The sequence below is a fragment of the Rhodamnia argentea genome, chromosome 10 (genome assembly GCF_020921035.1).
Source record: "Rhodamnia argentea isolate NSW1041297 chromosome 10, ASM2092103v1, whole genome shotgun sequence".
In the NCBI taxonomy this organism is placed as follows: Eukaryota; Viridiplantae; Streptophyta; class Magnoliopsida; order Myrtales; family Myrtaceae; genus Rhodamnia; species Rhodamnia argentea.
This window is the reverse complement of record NC_063159.1, coordinates 4,531,320-4,549,783: the sequence shown is the minus strand read 5'-3', so window position 1 is coordinate 4,549,783 and position 18,464 is coordinate 4,531,320. Positions and strand designations below refer to the sequence as shown.

Below are 18,464 nucleotides of genomic sequence, written 5' to 3'. Positions count from 1 at the left end.
TAAGAGTTTATTTCTTTCTTTCTCTCTATTTTTACTAATTTTACCGGCAGCCATTTAAATCGACATAGAATCTTAACATGGCATGGCTTGATCCTTTGGTTAGTCTAAACTAATGTATTGTCTAGCTCTTTAATTTGTAGGCTGAATTTCGACAGAATAAAATTTGTAGGCTAAATAGTACAAGGGGTAGCAATAAACATATTTGCTTAAATGTCGACATAACCTATTGATGTGTCGAATTTTCACGTTTTCGTAATTTAATAAGCAACTTTTCCAAATTAACAAAATTAAAATTAAACTCGAGTAATATTATCGCCTTAAGTATTGAATTGAGAACATTTTCACTTTTCTAACTTTTGTTGTATATCTATCGTACACGTGATCAACGCCTCTATCTCGTTTCATTTGCGCGAATGCAAACTCAATTCTTCGAATTTGGTTACCACCTCTTAAATGACCATAGTTACCTCACATCTAAAAGTTAATCCTAGCTTAGTGAAGTAGTTAAGGGAGATGACGACTTTGGCAGTTTCGCAATCACGACTCCATAATTCGGGGACAGTCTAAGATTCGGAAAAGAACGAGAGACATCAGAAACACTTTCTTTTCGGATCTCATTAAATTTGGTTAAAAAGTGGAATATACAAAACGTCGTAACCGCAAATTTAAAAATATTTATGTGCTAAGTAAGACACCTTACGTATAGAAGCCACGTCTAATATGTAAACTTAAATTTCGAGGATTACCTCCATAACATGAACAAATAATACGATAGAATTGGCCAATCAAATGAGGACACGTGGCGCATTCCAGTGACGCTCGAGAAGTTCGTAGCCACGCTCTGCTTTTTTTTGGCGTTTGGAGTGGCGCGGACAGTCAACCGAAAAGGTGGCGCTGTCTGCAGAGGAACCTGTGATCACCTGCACTAAGCTCCACGCTGCACTCCCTCAAAATCCCCCAGTCAAGAGGTCATCACTCGTGCTTGTGTTTGACTTTCCAAAGCTTTAGCCAATAATAAACCGCCACGTGTCCCGCGTCAGTTCGCGAGACTGCACCGGATAACCACGAGCGCCCACCGCTCGAACCGATTAACTGGCGAGCACCAAGCATGATTATCTCTCCGCTAATCCCCGGAACCTTTCCGTCGCGTGAGGGGAAATCAGCGATGACCTCCTTAGCCGGCGAAGAGTCGCCCACCGCCGGGTCGGCCCGGCCCTTCGACGGCGACGGCTACGTCGGGTACGACCCTCGCCTTCCTTCGCAGCGGTTCGGCTACGAAGCCGACCCGCCGCCGGAGTTCAATGCCCCGTCGTACGGGTCGGCCGAGGATGTGTTCGGGTCTCAGGCGGCCGCGGCGGATTCTCCTCCTCCGGCTCCGATGTACGCCGGGAGCGGCGGGTTCTCTCCGGAGCGGGGCGGCGAGGGTTTCCAGGGGGGTTTTGGTGAGCCGGACGGGCCGATCCTGCCGCCTCCGGCGAACATGCAGCCGGAGGAAGGGTTTGCTCTGAGAGAGTGGAGGAGGTGGGTGAACTCTTTTTGTGGTGTTTGATAGCGTTTCAATTCATCAGTTGTGAGAGAGAGAGAGAGAGAGAAATTGATGAACTTGAGCTTTTGATCAGTGTTAATAGATTGACTATAGTACAGCTCGAACTGCGTAGAATCAAAACTATAGATGCTTCTCAGTCTTTGTTTTGGGTGTTAAGCAGATGATGATAATTTAGGAGCACCAAAACGACTCGCTTTTCAGAGTAATCATTGAATAGAAATGAATGGATAACTTCATGTTTATGTGATTGATGAAGACTTGGGATGCAATTTTCAGGCAAAATGCGATCAGGTTGGAGGAGAAGGAGAAGAGGGAGAAAGAGTTGCTGGTGCAGATCATCGAGGAGGCGGAGCAATACAAGATAGAATTCTACCAGAAGAGCAGCATATCAGTGGAGAACAGCAAGTCTTCCAATAGAGAAAGGGAGAAGGTAGTGAATTCGTATGAAGTTTCTTGTTTCGGCTAAAAATATGATCCTGTGGTAGAACAGATCAGTTAATTGACATATGAATCTGAGCTCATGTGGAAAAGACAGCTCTTTTCTTCTCTTTTTTGCTCGGGTATGCTCGGTCGGATCTTGCAAGTGTTTTATGCGATTTAGTGAATCGGAAGGTTGTATATACTAATAAGATCAGAGGCTTAGATTCCTTTCAGTCGAACCCAGGATTTATTCCCTTTGTTTCAAATTATGAGAGATCACAAAACCTTGGAAGTTTTACCTATTCTGGACAAATAGATCTTTCTGTGGAGAACTCTCTTTCTTAAGGACTCTGTTTGCATGATAGACTTGACCTATGGAAAACTTCGCTGTTGACTAATGTCAGACTGTTGGGTTTGATCGGACTTAATATTGAATTTTGATTGTTTCGAGATGTTTGCGAGAGATCGTAGCAGCCACAAACATCCTGTAGGTCTGTAAAACTTGGTGGACTGTACATCATCTATGGATCAGCCTTTTTTAAGTTTTTATAAGTCCTTTCCAATTGATCCTTGGTTGCATATTCGATAGAGTTTGAGGAGAGCTAAGCATTTAAATACCTATTTTATTTGCTTCTCGTACTTGAAAATAGAAATGGTAAAAGCTCATGACACTATCTTTAAATCTACATTCTTTTTGCAAAAGGTCGTGTAGAGCCAAACATAAGTACTGAAGCTCTAGTGTTCCACTTCCTTGACTCTTTCACGGTTTTATCCATTAATGGCATGATTTCTGTATGCTCCTTTCTCTTTGTATCGATCTCTCAGTGGATGGCAAGCTTAAAATTTTCTGATGTAAGAAATGTTTTTGGTATAGTCTTCTACCTACTGGATAGATAGGACTCCGGGAAGCAGAAGGAATGGAAAATAAAAACACTGCATAAGTCTCCCTTTCTTTGTGTTAGTGATTCTGACAAAAAAGACTTAAAAAGTTATCAGGTTGAGGAAGCTACATGTCTATTTGGCACAAGTATCGTGTTTAAGCAATGTAGGATATACTTTAGCACCCCTCACGGGCAACCCCAAATGAAATGATTGGGGAGTATAAGAACAGGAAATGAGATAAACAGGAAGCATGCGCAAAATAAATGATAATCCTAATCGGGGCATGAATGCGGGACTGGACTCTGATACGTTATTAAAAAGTTCGACCCAAAAGCTTAAACTATTAGTCGGATTGAGACTACTTGAACATGAGGCTCCCCACCACCACATATTTAAGTGACATTGGATATACTCGTAACACTTTGGAACTAGAATCTTCTATTTAGCTGCTGTGCAGTCAATTCTGTTTTTTTGCCTTATATTTGTGTTGCCAGTTATTCGTGGCCAACCAGCAGAAGTTCCATGCCGAAGCTGAGAAGGACTATTGGAAGTCAATTGCAGACCTCATACCCCGTGAAGTTCCGACAATTGAGAAAAGGGGTAAGAAGGAGAAGGAGAAGAAGCCCTCCATCATGGTTATGCAGGGGCCAAAACCAGGGAAGCCCACAGATCTCTCGAGGATGCGTCAGCTACTTATCAAGCTTAAGCACAGTACTCCTCCCCACATGAAACCTATCCCACCAGAAGCAACAGAATCTAAAAAAGATGCTAAAGCAGGTGCACTGGCTGCTGGTGCAGCCCCGACTGCTCAAGCTCCCTCTAATGCTACTGCTGCAGCTGCTCGCAAGGTTTCATCTACTGCTTGAGCGCTCTTGGTGCAGACGTGCAATTTGTGGTTGCTAGTATTGCAGTGTTATAGATCAAGGTCAGGGATGTTAAGTTCAAGTGTAGTAAATCATAGAACGTCAGTTTATGTGCATGTCGTGTAGATTCAGTCTTTTTCTGTTCAGAATTTAGAAAAGAACTCTAGCCCTTGCACTTTTAGTATCAGTTTTGTCAGGCTTAATGTTCTGGTGTGTTTTTGTGTTTATATAGTCTCTGGCTTTAAGATTTCTTGTCCAGTACCATGCTGTTTCAGTTTTTTAGAGTTCTCCGACGGGCAAGGTTTGTGAAACATAAAACTACCAAGTCCATTACAAAATAACACGAATATGCTTCGTCCAAGGCGTGGTTCTGATATCTTCACTTCAACAAGGGCTGTGTGGTACATGGTTGCTTTATCTGTGAAAACTTGTCCATAAGCATTTCTTTGCGAATTAGACGGCACAACCCTCCTAGCAGAACGGCAGTTATTGTTGGCGAAGGCGCTTTCGGTGGTGAGGGATGGTTCTCAGATTGCTGATTTGGAAATCTAGCGCCTTGTGTTTGGAACCGAATGTGGTGTCAACGTGCATTTAATTCGTTTCTAGTTTCAAATGGTTCTTATAGCCGATGGCTCATCTATGATAACTAGCATCAAGGTTTTCATAGGAGGACAAGCTAACCATAGAAAACCAAACCAATGTAGTCATAGACATACTTGAAGAATCCTCTTTGTTCCTCGTTGCCTTTCTTTCTTTTACGGCCATCCGGTTAGTTTCTGGTGTCTGGATTCCTATTACCAGAACTCCATTCCCTATCGAAACAGAGATACAGGACAAGCATCGTAGATGTCAACAGCTGAATCGATATATGGTGTCGCTTTCCTACCGATATTTGTTTCCGTCCCTGTTAGAGAAGGGCATCTAGAAAGGTACCTAAGAAAACCTCGCTCTTGCCGTATGTCAATTCTTCGCCTTTTCACGCAATGCAAACGCGAAGAGCAATTTAGGTGATCGACACAAACGAAAAGAGAGCAGTCGATATCACGAAACTGACTTTTGTTTTATTGGTGAACCATTTCTTGAAGTCGTATACAGATGAATGAATCAACAATGCCTGTACAGAGGTTCTAAAAGAGTGTTATTCACCAAAATGAAAAATCTTATCTAGTTATCCTCAATCCATATGCACTCTGGTACCTACTCACTCAGAAACCGATTCTTATCGAGAGCATCATTAGGATGAAGAAATACTAAGGAGTATGAACAATTGCCAAGTCAAGGCCGGGGGAAAATTCGGGTACTTGGGTTTCGGAGCTGCGCATGTTCATTTGGTAACAAGTAATCATCATCTCGGAAGTATTAGGCTCTCACTGTGGAAGCTAGTTTGAGTCAAGGCGCCCTGTGGATTGCGTGCCTGTTTACCCTTATGGGCCTGAGAAGACGATGAAGAAGAGGCGCCACCGCCGGCTAACTGCCTAGAATAGTTCCTCCTATATACGCCGGGCTCCGTCAGCAACTCCTCTTTCAGGTTGACAGTTTTTGAAAGCATCTCCAACACTTGCTTCATTGTTGGTCTTTGGTTCGAAACTGCTTGAGTACAAAAGAGCGCGACCTTGATGTAGCGCAACACCTCATCTTCCGGAAATTCCGCCAGCTCTGGGTCGACAATGTCTAGAAGTCTCTGTTCCTCTTTTAGTTTCCATGTCTGCTCAGTGATAAGCATTGGTCAGCATATGCACAGACCAATCTATGCAGGGTCTGAGGTAGGGATGTTTATACCCATATCATAAGCCATTCCAATCCATAAAAATTGAAAAACCAATACACGGGACTAGCTAAAATAACATACGTGCAATCTTGTCATTCCAATTAAAAACATTAGAACAAATCTCAATGCACGGCTTCTTCCCAGACACAAACTAGATGATTATTAACTACTCAATTATCGACCATATGTCAGCATATACCAGAATCATACTACTATTGTACTCGTAACAAACTTGTACACTGCTGTGGCTAGCACAACCTCAAGCCTAAAAGATGCAAAACAGCTATTGTAAGTAAGGACACTTCAATTAAGAGTCTCGAGTTGCTATAGAGTATCATCCATGCTCCAGATAAAAAATGCATAAGAAACACAGGTAAATCATCTGAATTGTGAACTTTTCTGTACTTACTCCAGAAACATACCCATTCCACCAAAATCATGAGTTCCTCCCCAAAGGCGGCTTTGCTACTACTTCTGCCGCTAACTATTTCGAGCACGAGTATCCCAAAACTGAACACATCGGCCTTCCTGGTCAGCTGGCCTAAGAGTGCATATTCTGGAGCCAGATAACCTCTGTGAGAAACCAAGAGAGACAAATCACATAGCCATAAAGCCATGAGGTTAACAGAACAAAGTTTAGCCGGATGTGTTTGGGTTAACTCAATAGTGATCTCACGTAAGGATATGTGGTCAAAGGCAAGAGACATGTATATCAGAGAGAAGGATACTATTTCTGGTGAGTTCATTCTTTCCCTGAAAACATCCCAAATGATAAAAAGGAGATAACCACATTTGTTGCGAGTGCTAACTACACATCCGGTTCAATCTACTTTTAAACAAAAAAGAACAGAGGGAAATGAGAAAAACCACCCATCTCGGTTAATAATAGCCACCTTAGTAGATTCTGAGAAAACCTACACTACAAGTATGAACTGTGAAAAAGTTCCGAGCGAGAGGCATGCCATGAGGGATGTGAAGCACAATAATAATTACTCTTACTCTGTTCCTGCTACTCGAGTGCTCACATGGGTGACGTTGTCTGGGAATAGCTTTGCCAGCCCAAAATCTCCGATTTTTGGATGAAAGTCTCCGTCAAGAAGTACATTGCTGGCTTTAATGTCTCTGTGGACGATGGGCGGTTTGGCTTCTTCATGAAGAAAGGCAAGGCCTGATGCCGTACCCAGACAAATTGCAGCCCTCTGAGGCCAATTCAGAATGACATGCTTGCTTTTTGAACCTGCATTACAAAACTGGGAATTGATACAAGTTGAATAGTTGAATTTTTGTGCTGAAAATGTACTTAGGAAATTATAGTTCAAGTCAAGAAAAGATGTCTGCTCAATCACATATAAGGATCACAGACTTTGAAGTATGCACCAAATTCAGATATATGAGAATCACCGAGTAAGACACTAGCGAGGCTGTTGTTCTCCAGGTACTCGTACACCAACATTCGATTCTTGCCCTCCACACAACAGCCAATGAGTTCAACGAGGTTTGGATGATGAATATTCGATATCATGTTGATCTCTGTTAGGAATTCCTTCGTTCCTTGCTTAGATTCTGCTGAAAGGGACTTAATCGCAACTTGAGTACCATCTCTCAGAGCTCCCTGTGACACCGTGCAAAATAACTATCAGCACCTAAGGACATCCTTTGCTGTCCCATGATTCAACAGATACTTCAATCGGCTCACCTTATAGACAACTCCAAAACCACCTCCTCCAATTCTATTTGACGGATGGAAGTTCCTGGTTGCCGATCGTAATGAATGATAAGAGAAAAGCCTCACGTTGTTGGTCGGAATCTCTGTAAAAGGTAAAACGAATTACAGAGGAACAGTAGAAAATGATCAGCTCCGTGGTATAATTTATGATACAGTTAAAAAAAACCAAAATTTGCATTCATGGGTATCTTGATTCAGCTGGCAGACTCCTCTACAAGCATGGGTTGTTATTTGAGCTTTGCTAAGCATAGAATGCTGCAAATCGAAAGTCGAACTAAGTAATCTGAATTACTTTTGCAGCCAGCCCCGTTCATGCATCAAAAGGAAACATGCCATTAATTTTGGCCAGTAACTCGACTTAGATACACTTATACCAACTCGAAACCTGTAAGTGAAGCCACAATCATAAAGACTACAGCTTTTGACCAAGCTTGCCTTTCGATATAATGAACTCAGAACCAGGATCGTGATTATTAAGCAAGACCACACTAGTTGCATAAAGTGCCCTCAAGAAACATCAGAACGGATACTTGTGATGACGTAAGGATGTGCAGAAAATTTCTTTCTTTGCCCGAAAATTCTCCCATAAACCAATTTTTCATATCCTCGGAAGCTCTTAGAGATGATGATGATGATGATGATGCCAATTAGGCATCATACGGACATCAATCAGCTTTGATTCAAAGTCTTTGCTCAAGAAACCCCATGTTAAAGAAATAGAGAGAGAAAGAAACAGCCCAAGATGTTAAAGAAGGAAAAGAGTGAGATTTTATCATCCTGCATTTGAAAATTGGAAGCACAAGAACTTTTGGCATGCTTACCATCTCCCTCGGCCTGAGCCGGGCTGCTATTTCGTTTACAGATATTGAACCCACCAAAGCAACCACAACTCATTGCTTCGCTCATCTCTCTACGTGCAGTGCCCAGCCACCTCCATTTTTCACCTCATCTCCTTGTCCTCTCCACCCTGAACAGACCCAAAATACAACCGGACAGCTTTCAAAATTCAGCGAATCCAACCTCAAAACTTGAACGGAAAAGAAAAAGGGCAAACGTCAGTTGCTCTGACCTGACTTCCAAACTGCTGAAGAAACAGAGCCAGACGTTGGAAGAATTTGCAGGACAAATTGCAGAGAGAAAGGGTGAACAGAAGAATCTGTATCTTGGAAAAACAAGAAAGAACCATGTGAATACCCTCCTTTCTTTTCTGCTGGTATAAATGGGAAAGAATACGTGCAAAAGAGAGATTGCCCCCCAAAAACATTTGACAACGATGAGAGAGAGAGAGAGAGAGACAGAGAGAGAGGATAGTTCTATTGTTTACCCAGGACAGATCTTCTGGTCTTTTGGACTCTCTCGTACCAAACCTCATATTACAACGATTAACGGGTGAGTTTTATTCATCCTCTTCCTCCCGGCCATCAAGAAATTTACAGAGTTCCCTTTACGAAGCACCCGTGGAAACACCCCAGTAGAAAGGGGCCGGCTTAAAAATCAAAGCTTTTGGACTCCATCGGAAGACCCCCATTGATGGTGACCTCGTCCTGGTGCTTTTCAGCTGTGCTCTTGAGGAAAGTGTTGGGCAGACGGCAGAACCCTTTTCACATGACAGGTGCAGATATCGGTTAATCGATTCCGTGGAGACATAACCGAATGGTGCCTCGGCTACTTGAGGGAGTGACCCACCACCGCTTTCTTCAACCAACCCAGTTCAACCACCTCCCGCGGTTAGCCTCTGCAAGACAATGACACTTGTACCACACCCATTTCTCGTTCATGGAAGAATGGTTTTAGGATTGTATGAGTAGACTCCATCATCTCATCAGTGATTTTTCTAACTTGGTGTAATCATAAAATTGTGGAATTGGTCACCCCAAAGTAATCTATAACGAAAAAAAAAAAAATCGGACTCAGTCTTTTGGACGAGGACAGTTTTTTCAAGTGAATTTCCAGACGCGTCTCGATTGAATTAAGCAAAAGTTCAAAATTTACCCAGGTTAATAGAAGTATAATAATAGAATGATTATAACTTGTCTTCAAAGGTGACTACCGATCTGTCACCTTACGAGATTTTCCGGGCGATACTTGAAATCCATATTGTGATTGGGAAGTTGATCATAACCCTACATGACATGGGTGGTTCGAGAATTTCGAATTGACACAAAAAGCCTTTGATTTTCCAAATCTGATCGCATTTGAAAAGCGGAGGTTGGAACAAAATAGTGATTCCGCATCTCATTTCCTTCCCCAAATGTTTGATATTGGCATTCCTCGTCAAGATCAAAAGGAATGCATATTCCATAAAAATAAAAAATAATTCTCATTCTAAAAAGGCAACTCTGGATCTATGTCTCTTTTTTTTTTTTTACATTTTTTTTGTCCGATTTTTTTTTTCAATTTATTCACTGTGTTTTCAGCTTGTGACGTTTTCACACGTAGCCTTCGACAGCAGTGACGTCAGCAAACACTGGCCATGCTGACACGTGGATGCGCACTGTCTCTTTTTGATCTTTTGACCAATGTAAGAGTACCATGACAACGAAAATAATTGGAAGTCAACTCTTCTCTGACGTGGCTTTTGATGACAATTACACATCAATGTGCATTGACTAGCAACAGCAAAAATTTGGCTCATATTAAAGTACAATTTCTCACTTCTTACTTTCCCTCCAAAAAATTCGAAAATGGAAAAAACATATTAAAATTATGTTTGGCAACGATTCTAATTCGAAAACATAATTTTGATTAGAATCATATTTTTTTATTATATTTCTTAGATGATTTTTAAAGAATCGGAGCGCGTTTGATAACTATACAAAATTTCTTCTCTTAAGAACAATCGGGTAGCGATAATTCTTTTTTAAATTTTTAAATCTTTTTAAATTTTGTGTAATTTTTTAATTTTTTTAATTCCCCCTTTCTAAAATTTTCAACCTTTTTTCGTTAAATTTTAAAACTTATTTTTGAACTAAAGTCTTTTTTGGCCATACGGGTTGAGCGCCCATGCAGTGGAATGAAGATCACTAAGAAGAAATATGCTCTTGATCTTCTAAAAATATTTGGTTTAAATGACTACAAACCGGCACGAACCCCGATGGTTCTTAGGACAGCAATTCTCACAAAAAGATAGTAACCTTGTCAAAAAATGTCCTTCTCTCTCTTTATTCCATCCTTCCGCTCCTAACTTTGGCAAGAAAAGAAAGCTCTTAGCGAGCAAAGCAAGCAGCGAAAGAACTTAAAAAAATGTATTTAAAAAAACTAATTGTTAGTAAATTTTCAAATTTAATTAATCTTTTTTTAAAGTTTAGAAGTCCACGTGAAAGCCAACGTGGACATAATCTTTTTAAAAGATTTGAACATTTATTCTTTTTTGTGATTCTCAAAAAGGATTCTTTTTTTCAGAATCAATTTTTTTAATTATTTTTTCGCTCCAAAACTGTTTCCGATAATAGAATTAGAATCGGAATTTTTATGTTACCAAAACATGTTTCTCATAGTTTTTTTTTGTTTCAAGAAACAGAACCATTATCATTGTCAAACAATCCTTAAAACTCCATAGATTATAAGACAGCTATATATAATTTCACTTCTTAGTATTTCTACAGTTTGGTGGAATTTACGGTGTTTTTTTTTTTTTTTTTTTGCATTCAATAATAGCCGAACTCTAGAGAAAAAAAAAGGTAAAAGACGTCCCGAACGGACTCCACGATTACGTTGAGGAGAATTGGGAGGCATAATGGTGTCGTCCTATGCCTGAAAAAAATTTGCAAAATGAGTAAAATTTAGTGGTTCATTGTTAAGTGTAGCTAAAGAACTTTTTGTGAGGAAAAATGATGGAAGAGATGATGTATCGTGATTCGGTCGAGGAGGATAGTTATATAAGCTATTGTTTTTAGGAAAATACTCTCTAAATCAATCATTTTTCTGCAAAACAAACAGAGCATTAATTATTATTTTCTTTCACGTTTTGCGTACGGTCGAGGTTGATGTTTGAGGAGATCTAAGCTCCCCCTATAAAGAAAAAACGACGACTGCGGATGGTGACATGGAATAAAAAGAAATAGATCTCGCTTTTTCAATGATGGAAAAAAAAAAACGCCTTTGGTAAATGTATTTTTCCTTGCTCCCTCGAGCCTATGATCTTAGAAAATAATCTAATAAATCGTAAATCTATTATATCAATATCAATTCAGTAATGCAACTTAGCCCTCAATTTTTGCGCGAAGTTTCAATATAGTGATTCCGATCAATTTTCGTCGGAAGCTGCCGACGTGATAGTCCAGTCATCGCGAGCTGTCCTACGTGGAACATTGTCACGTCGACAAAGTTAGAAATTTTATAATTGAATTGACATTTTAACAATAAATTTAGGATCGATTAGACAATTTCCTCGAAGCATGACCTGTGATCATAGTTGTTATTTCAAATTTTTCATGTCGGTGACAACAGAGAAGACTCCACTTTTCTCTCTCCCTTTTTTTTTTTTAATATTTTTTTCGTTTATGTGGTTTGGTCGGAAAGGAACGACCGGACTTGAAAGTCCTTTTCGCTTCGATGTGTTCAAACCTATTCATTAACAAGTCTCATTGTACTCCAAAACACTTTTTAATCCATCTAATGAGGAAATTCTCAATTTTTTAAGTAGTGGTTAAGAACATCTCGGGATAATTAAATTATTGTAGCACCGCCTTATTTGATTATTCAATAACCACCCAAATAATTTCCAATTAAAAAAGCCTTATTTAAGGAATGCCAAAAAAAAATATATATATATTCTGGTGGGGTCCCATGAAGCTGGACACCGACAGGCCTTTCTTGTCGTTTCAGACAATCGAAATTCTTCTTGCCGGCACCCGCAAATTAGAAAGTCAACGCATGGGAAACTCAATAAGTTCGACGATGTTAAGATTCCTTTTTCCAGGTCTTAATCATTCGACGTTCTTCAGCCGGAGAAGAATTTTTACTGGGAATTATGCATTTTTCCATACTTGCGCAATGCTTTCATTCTCTGTCCAAAAAAAAGAAAAGAAAATGCTTTCATTTAAGTTCTTGGTCTTGCTAGTACTCGGAACACACGAGAGTCGGTACGACATTTTGCGATCATCATAACATTTTCCGTCACAAGGAAGAAGAACGGACAAAGTATGCATTTGAACTTTGAGGGCATGTCTAGCGTAGGAGACGGGGCGGGGATTAGATTGTACTCAATTCGATAACATAGGCATTGCACGAGGAGAATTACCAAAAAAATTCTAAACCTATTGTAATTGTATCAACTCAATCCTAATTTTATTTTTGCTGATTGAATCTTAAAATTTTTGCAATTGTGCTAATTCAATTCACTTGGCCGATCGGTGTTGACGTGGTAATTTTTTAAATAATTTTTGAATTTTTAATTGTTTTCAAAAAACTATGTCTTTTTTTATTTTTCTTTTTTAAGGGTTTGGATCGACAACCTCCGTTAACCCCCGGGCGAGGGTCCCGATCCCTTGTCAGCTGCGGCCCTCGCTAGAAGCGAGCGAGGGCTCACGGCCGTCGCCCAAATTTGGGCGACGGCTGCAAACCCTTGCCCAAGGTTTGGCGAAGGTCGCCGGCCCTTGGCCAATGGTCGGCAGGGCTACCAAAGCAAATCCTAAATAAATAAATAAAATATTGAAAAAATATTAAAATACTATTAAAAAATTGTCACATCAATGTCGACCAACCAAATGAACTAAATCAACACGATTACAAAATGTTTAAGAATGAATCAATAAAAAAAAAATTGAAGACTAAATTTGCACAATTGCAATAGATTTAGGACATTTTGGATAATTTTCCTACATTGGGCGTTAAAGCTCAGACAGGCTCTACCCAGCTTTTTTGTGCACTTGAAATTGATCCACTTGATCCAATCTCGGACTGGGCTCGAACGGGGCGGGTTCGATGCCATTCGGACCAATATGATTTCAAGCGGACTCGATTTTGCCGATTCGAACAAACGGAACCAAATGGGAAGCAAAGACAAAGCAGAGAGCTAACACAAAGTCCGGACTTCCCAACTCCACAAGCACAGAACCCAGCAACTTACATGAACACCAGCCATTCCTCTCACACAAGGGAAATTCTATGTTTGAAACACATCAACCCAACTGCCTCGATTTTGCCTGTTTGGTTCGCGGACTCGAGGCCGAGGGATGCGGAAACAGCGGTCGAATTCAGACGAACGAGACACCATGCTTGGGTGTAACAAGTTCACAACCAAGCAAAACCAAAAGTTAATCGAGTACCGTCGCGGGTTTGTTCTATTGAGCCCGACCAAAGATTTTTAAGTCGAGAAGTTCACTCCGTAATCATACTGAAGGTATGACCCTGAATGTTGGTCAACAAGCTTGAAAGAAACTTAATCTAAAATTTCACTGTGTCATGCACGAGAATTTCAGCCAAAACCAAAAGGAAAAGCACAAAAGATCAGGTTTCAACACCATATCCACTTTGCTCTTAATGTCGTTGTTTTGGCTTGGGAACTTCAAATCTGCAGAGGAGAATCATCGTTCGCTTGAAGCTGTTCAATCAAAGTTGAAACTTGAAAGCCCAAATCCTCTTTTTTTGAGCAACTAAAGACCAAAAGATTCTTAACCCAAATCTGATTTCAGCAAAACATACAAAATGTGTCAGACCCTATATATATATATATATATATATATATATATATATATATGTGTGTGTGTGTGTGTGTGTGTGTGAATCAAATGACTTTGTATATATGTGAATCAAATGCACAAAGTCAGTCTTCAAGGCATGACAAGAATTGGAGGAGCAAAACACTGACGATGAGCGAGCACTTGTCTTTTAGAAATTGAATGAATCAACAGATGCCTAACATGAACATTAAAAAAATTTCCTCCTGTTTCTCCAAAAATATTGACTAATCTCTTGAAGTAGAAAATTGGTGATATGAAACAGAAGAAAGAAACTTACAATAGCCTGTTTTACACCAGAGAACTTCAAAAACTGATAAAGGAAGTTGAGAATCACAGAACGAAGCCAAAATTGAATGGTTGACTCATGAAAAAGAACTGCGTATAAAATCGGGTTGATGCTTAGAAGAGAACCCATAAGACAATCAACAGAATAACTCCAGCCTCAGTAGAATTTGGGCCTATCTTGTATGGGGGAAAGACGCTGATTAGTTTCTCTTTCAACGCGATCCATTCTCTTAGGTGGCCACACAATGTGGGTCACTCTTCCACGAATCAAACCTAGAGGGATCTGCCAATGGAAATGAATCAAATTCATTCAATAAAATGAAAGATTTCATCAAGACCACATTTAGATGGCATGAACCACATGCAACTAAGCCTCCACACTTCATCAGAAGCATGTTGACATTATCTACAGAGAAGAATCAACAGAACAAAATTGTAAACTTCAAACCAAGGAAAAGACAAGTTGCACAAATAAAACTCCTACAGATTACTACAAAAAGATCGCATCTAAGGAAAGGGATCAATGCAAGCACAAAAAGTCTTTGAAGTAAATAAAAGCTACACATGTAAGGTACTAGTTATCTGTAGCATTTCTAATCTCGTTCAGCTCGCAAATTGAAAACTCCAGCCACTAGTTGTTCCAAAGACATGGAGTCCCATCATGCAGAACTTTCTACACAGTTTTTGGAGTAACTGTTTGATTAGCTTAAAAGATAATAAACTTTTTCTTTTAGCATCCATGGTGAAGACTTGTGTACAACTGCTCCATACTATTAAGAAAAGAAAGACTAGAAGATCATTGAGACAGGACATTTATCTTGTCATTTACTGAATCACAGCTAGTGGTTAGTCAATATGAATCAGATAAACCATGATATGGAAGTTTAAATGTAAGAAACGACTGCCAACTCACCGGGCCAAAGGATCTTGAATCCAGACTAGAAACTGAATTATCTCCCTCAACCCAAAAGTGTCCTTCCGGAACTTTCAACACATCCAAATTAGGTGTTTCTATCCAGTCACCTGGCAATGCTCTTATCCTCTTTATGTGTTTCTCCTTGTGATTGTTAGGCGAGCTGCAAGACTTCATAATCAGATTACAGAAGCAAAATTGACACTAAATAGAGTAGTCACACAGATGATCACCATATTTCAATGCATTTAAAATTTGCAACGACCTTGATAGAAGACGAAATTTGCCAAAAGAAAAAAAGAAGATCCAATGATGAGCTCCCCTGCTATTTCCAAGGAAATCGACGACAACGTCAGATATTTGAGACCCTACACCAAAACCATTTTTGGCAACAATCTAAGACAGCTAATGAACTAATACTAGATTCTAATAGTTTGATGACGTCTTTAACTCTAGCCCGTTCTAGCTTGAGTCTTGAATCTGAGAGCTTAGTCAAGGGTCCTCAGGTGCATAATGTCAACAGTGGTTTATGGTATCGATATTTCACATATCATATCTGCAGCATGTTTTGGTCCATGGATCTTGTAATTGTGAGATAACCAGATCAGATAGCACAGATCCTAAGCAGTAAGGTACATTGATTTTGAAATACAAATTAAGCAACAACAAAAGGAAAGAGAGAGCTACCTGAAGACTACAACATCACCATCTGAAAATCTGTACTTATCAAGACAGAATTTCTCCAACAACACATAGTCATCTGCACTGGGAGCGACCATCAGTCAGCATCATAAACACAGAGACGCATAAAGATAATAAATCAGCTCACCAAAATTTGAGCGACCCTGAGCTCATAATGTTTCAAATAATCAATCTGTAGAAACATCAGAGGACACTGGTACCTAACTGGTGTCACTTCCGGGATTAAATGCAGGAGACATAGAGGAGCCACGAATAGACACTATACTTGCATATCGATCTGAAATAGTAAGCCCAACCAAACCAACTGTAAGATACTTTTTTGTGATATCCCATAAGAGGCTTCGTGTTCCCATAGCAAAGTACTGTTGTAAATTGGACAACCTTCATTAACTACTCCCAGCCATCTATATCATGCAGTATGATCAACTGCAAGCACCACATGAACAAGAAGTGCCTATCAGAAACACATTGGCATTCCTTGATAGTGAAAGCAATAATCCCTAGAAGGACGTTAAAATTTACAAAGGCATACAGAAAAGGCCGTGAATTAGACTCGCACATTCTTGGTGACTTCCAGAATCAAGTTCAAGCTAAGAGAATGGATGAGCACAAAGACAAGAATTTGTCATCTAGAATAGACCTAACTATGGAACAAAATGAAAATAAAGGACACTCAAGATGGAGAGACGATCGCTCAACTGAATATTATAGGCCAGCGAGAATTTTCCATATGCAGCCAGTTCAGAATCCTGCATCATCAAATATCTACCACCAACGCCCCAGAAGAAAGAGATCTTTTTGGTGACATAAAATTTGTGAAAACCTGAACTCATTTGATCTAGAAACCTTGATCTCCAAGATAGCGAAATTTTTGCGCTTTTTGAATTCAAAATTGAGGGCACAAGTGTGAGTTTTCTAATTGTTCTTCTACAAGGTTGTACCTAGCTTCTGAGTAAGTTATGTTAGCTCTCAGATAGAGTGGTTAGCGCATGCTTTTTAATTCACATTGGGTGGCGTAATAGCTTGCGCAAGTGGGAGCTTGTTGTATGTTCAATGTGTGGTTGAACCTCATGTTTTTTTATTGAAGTTGATTAGTAGATTCCGACGTTCCACATTGATTTCGGTGTTGCTACTCTTTTTGAATCCTCTCTTACAGCTTGTGTTATCTGATTGTGGCCATCGGTGGTTGCATTGGTTGGGTTGATTTCATATCTCACCTAGGTGTAAAAGATTCTTGCTTCCTGGAAAAAGCAATAGCTGGCGAAAACGCGAGTCAAACTGCTCTTGACTCGCAGTAGAACAACCAAAGAAGAAATGCATCACAGGCGAGATATCGGACAAGGAGGGCAAAGAAAATTCAACAGTAATCTAGGATTCTTGTGCGTGAAATTTGACCCATGTAACCATTACTCAAAGTCGAATACACTAAAACCGAGCCAAATATCTCTATGACATATCTCACCATACTCAGAAATACAGAGGAGACGAGCTACATATCCATAAAGCATCGCCGACCGAGAAACCAAGCCACATTTCCCCAACGAACCCGTAACATCACCACCATTTCACGTCAAAATAGGCCAGACAGGCCTTGCCTAGTCAAATCCCAAAGCATATACAATCGAATCGCCATTTACTGGAAATTGCACAAGCAAGAAGACTACAGGAAAGCTCAATCAAATCAACGCAATGATCAGAGAAGAACAAAAGCTGGAAACCCAGTAGAGAAGAGGTCGAAATACCAATCGTCGTCAAATACCCACGTTCGAGAACCAACCAGATACCAAAAGTTTCTACGAAAGAAGCGAAATTTCAGAGCATCTGCGGCTGATATGCTAAAATCTTGCGACGCGGCCAACGCAGAGAAACTGCCAAAGGAAGTGATGAAAGAAACTCACCGAATTAGGCTGTGCTGCCAAAGACGATGGACTTGACGGATTGGACACGGTGGCAATGAATCTTGAAAACTGTCACGAGAGAGAGAGAGAGGACTATACAGCTCCTCACTGACCAGAGCTGCGCGGCGGCGGGGCTACAGCAACAAACTGGAGACGAAGCGTAAGAAGTTCGCCACCATTTTTCTTTTTCGCCTCTATACTATAGATTAATTGCGGAATGTCCCTCCTTTTCTCAATTAAAAAAAAATAATTTTCAAATAAAGATATGAAATACTCTTATTTTCTCAAATAAGGGACCTAAAATAGACTCATTTTCTTAAACGAGGGCATGAAGTGCTCCCTTTATTTAAAAAAAAGATCTAACAAAGGGTATTTTAGTCCTTTACATTTTTTTAAATATTTTTCTTTTTTCCTTTCTTTTTTTTTTCTCCCCCCTCCCCTCAAGGAATGGAAACGCTAGCGGCAAGGGCTGGGCGGCCTTGTCTACGGCCGACGAGGGCGGTCCTCGCTTGCGGCCATCAAGGGAGGCCTTGCCTTGCCCGGACGAGGTCGCCCAGCCCTCGCCGATGGCCTTTCCCTTCTTTAGAGGGGAAAAAGGAAAAAAAAAAAGTACATAGAAAATATAAATGATTGAAATACTTTTGATAATGTTATTCTTTGAAATAAAGAGGGCACAAGTCTTTTTTGAAATAGTCTACTTGAAGCTCTTATTTGAAAAAATAAAGATATTTCAGGCTTTTATTTGAAATTTGAAAAAAAAAACATGTTTGTTGATTTT

The 18,464-nt window shown here is 40.0% G+C and overlaps 3 protein-coding genes across 16 annotated transcripts; 1 reads left to right on the top strand and 2 right to left on the bottom strand.

Annotated features, from left to right (window-relative positions):
- The first annotated feature begins 1,101 nt into the window (after window positions 1-1,101).
- LOC115745787 (clathrin light chain 2-like) lies at window positions 1,102-3,958 on the top strand. Of its 2 annotated transcripts, XM_048271188.1 has the most exons (4): window positions 1,102-1,521; window positions 1,823-1,976; window positions 3,343-3,729; window positions 3,771-3,958. In XM_048271188.1, the coding sequence occupies exons 1-3, from the start codon at window positions 1,109-1,111 to the stop codon at window positions 3,712-3,714; spliced, it is 939 nt and encodes a 312-aa protein (XP_048127145.1). In that variant the 5' UTR covers window positions 1,102-1,108; the 3' UTR covers window positions 3,715-3,729; window positions 3,771-3,958. The 2 variants fall into 2 exon arrangements, with proteins under 2 accessions (XP_048127145.1, XP_030537243.2); XM_030681383.2 differs by having other exon boundaries at window positions 3,343-3,958.
- Window positions 3,959-4,750: 792 nt separating this feature from the next.
- Window positions 4,751-8,509, bottom strand: LOC115745785 (putative serine/threonine-protein kinase). 3 transcript variants are annotated; one of them, XM_030681382.2, is made up of 7 exons: window positions 8,275-8,509; window positions 8,027-8,172; window positions 7,176-7,288; window positions 6,881-7,091; window positions 6,479-6,716; window positions 5,902-6,052; window positions 4,751-5,416 (listed from the first exon to the last, which is right to left on the bottom strand). In XM_030681382.2, exons 2-7 carry the CDS (start codon window positions 8,109-8,111, stop codon window positions 5,057-5,059), a joined length of 1,158 nt encoding a protein of 385 aa, XP_030537242.1. In that variant the 5' UTR covers window positions 8,112-8,172; window positions 8,275-8,509; the 3' UTR covers window positions 4,751-5,056. The 3 variants fall into 3 exon arrangements, with proteins under 3 accessions (XP_030537242.1, XP_048127143.1, XP_048127142.1); XM_048271186.1 differs by adding an exon at window positions 7,372-7,460 and having other exon boundaries at window positions 8,027-8,500; XM_048271185.1 differs by lacking the exons at window positions 8,027-8,172; window positions 8,275-8,509 and adding an exon at window positions 7,498-8,017.
- Window positions 8,510-14,048: 5,539 nt separating this feature from the next.
- On the bottom strand, window positions 14,049-17,863 carry LOC115745790 (mitochondrial inner membrane protease subunit 2). 11 transcript variants are annotated; one of them, XM_048271207.1, is made up of 6 exons: window positions 17,687-17,863; window positions 17,531-17,581; window positions 15,994-16,242; window positions 15,774-15,846; window positions 15,087-15,249; window positions 14,049-14,456 (listed from the first exon to the last, which is right to left on the bottom strand). In XM_048271207.1, the coding sequence occupies exons 3-6, from the start codon at window positions 16,139-16,141 to the stop codon at window positions 14,331-14,333; spliced, it is 510 nt and encodes a 169-aa protein (XP_048127164.1). In that variant the 5' UTR covers window positions 16,142-16,242; window positions 17,531-17,581; window positions 17,687-17,863; the 3' UTR covers window positions 14,049-14,330. The 11 variants fall into 11 exon arrangements, with proteins under 11 accessions (XP_048127164.1, XP_030537246.1, XP_030537251.1 ...); XM_030681386.2 differs by having other exon boundaries at window positions 15,994-16,214; XM_030681391.2 differs by having other exon boundaries at window positions 15,994-16,150.
- Window positions 17,864-18,464: the final 601 nt, after the last annotated feature.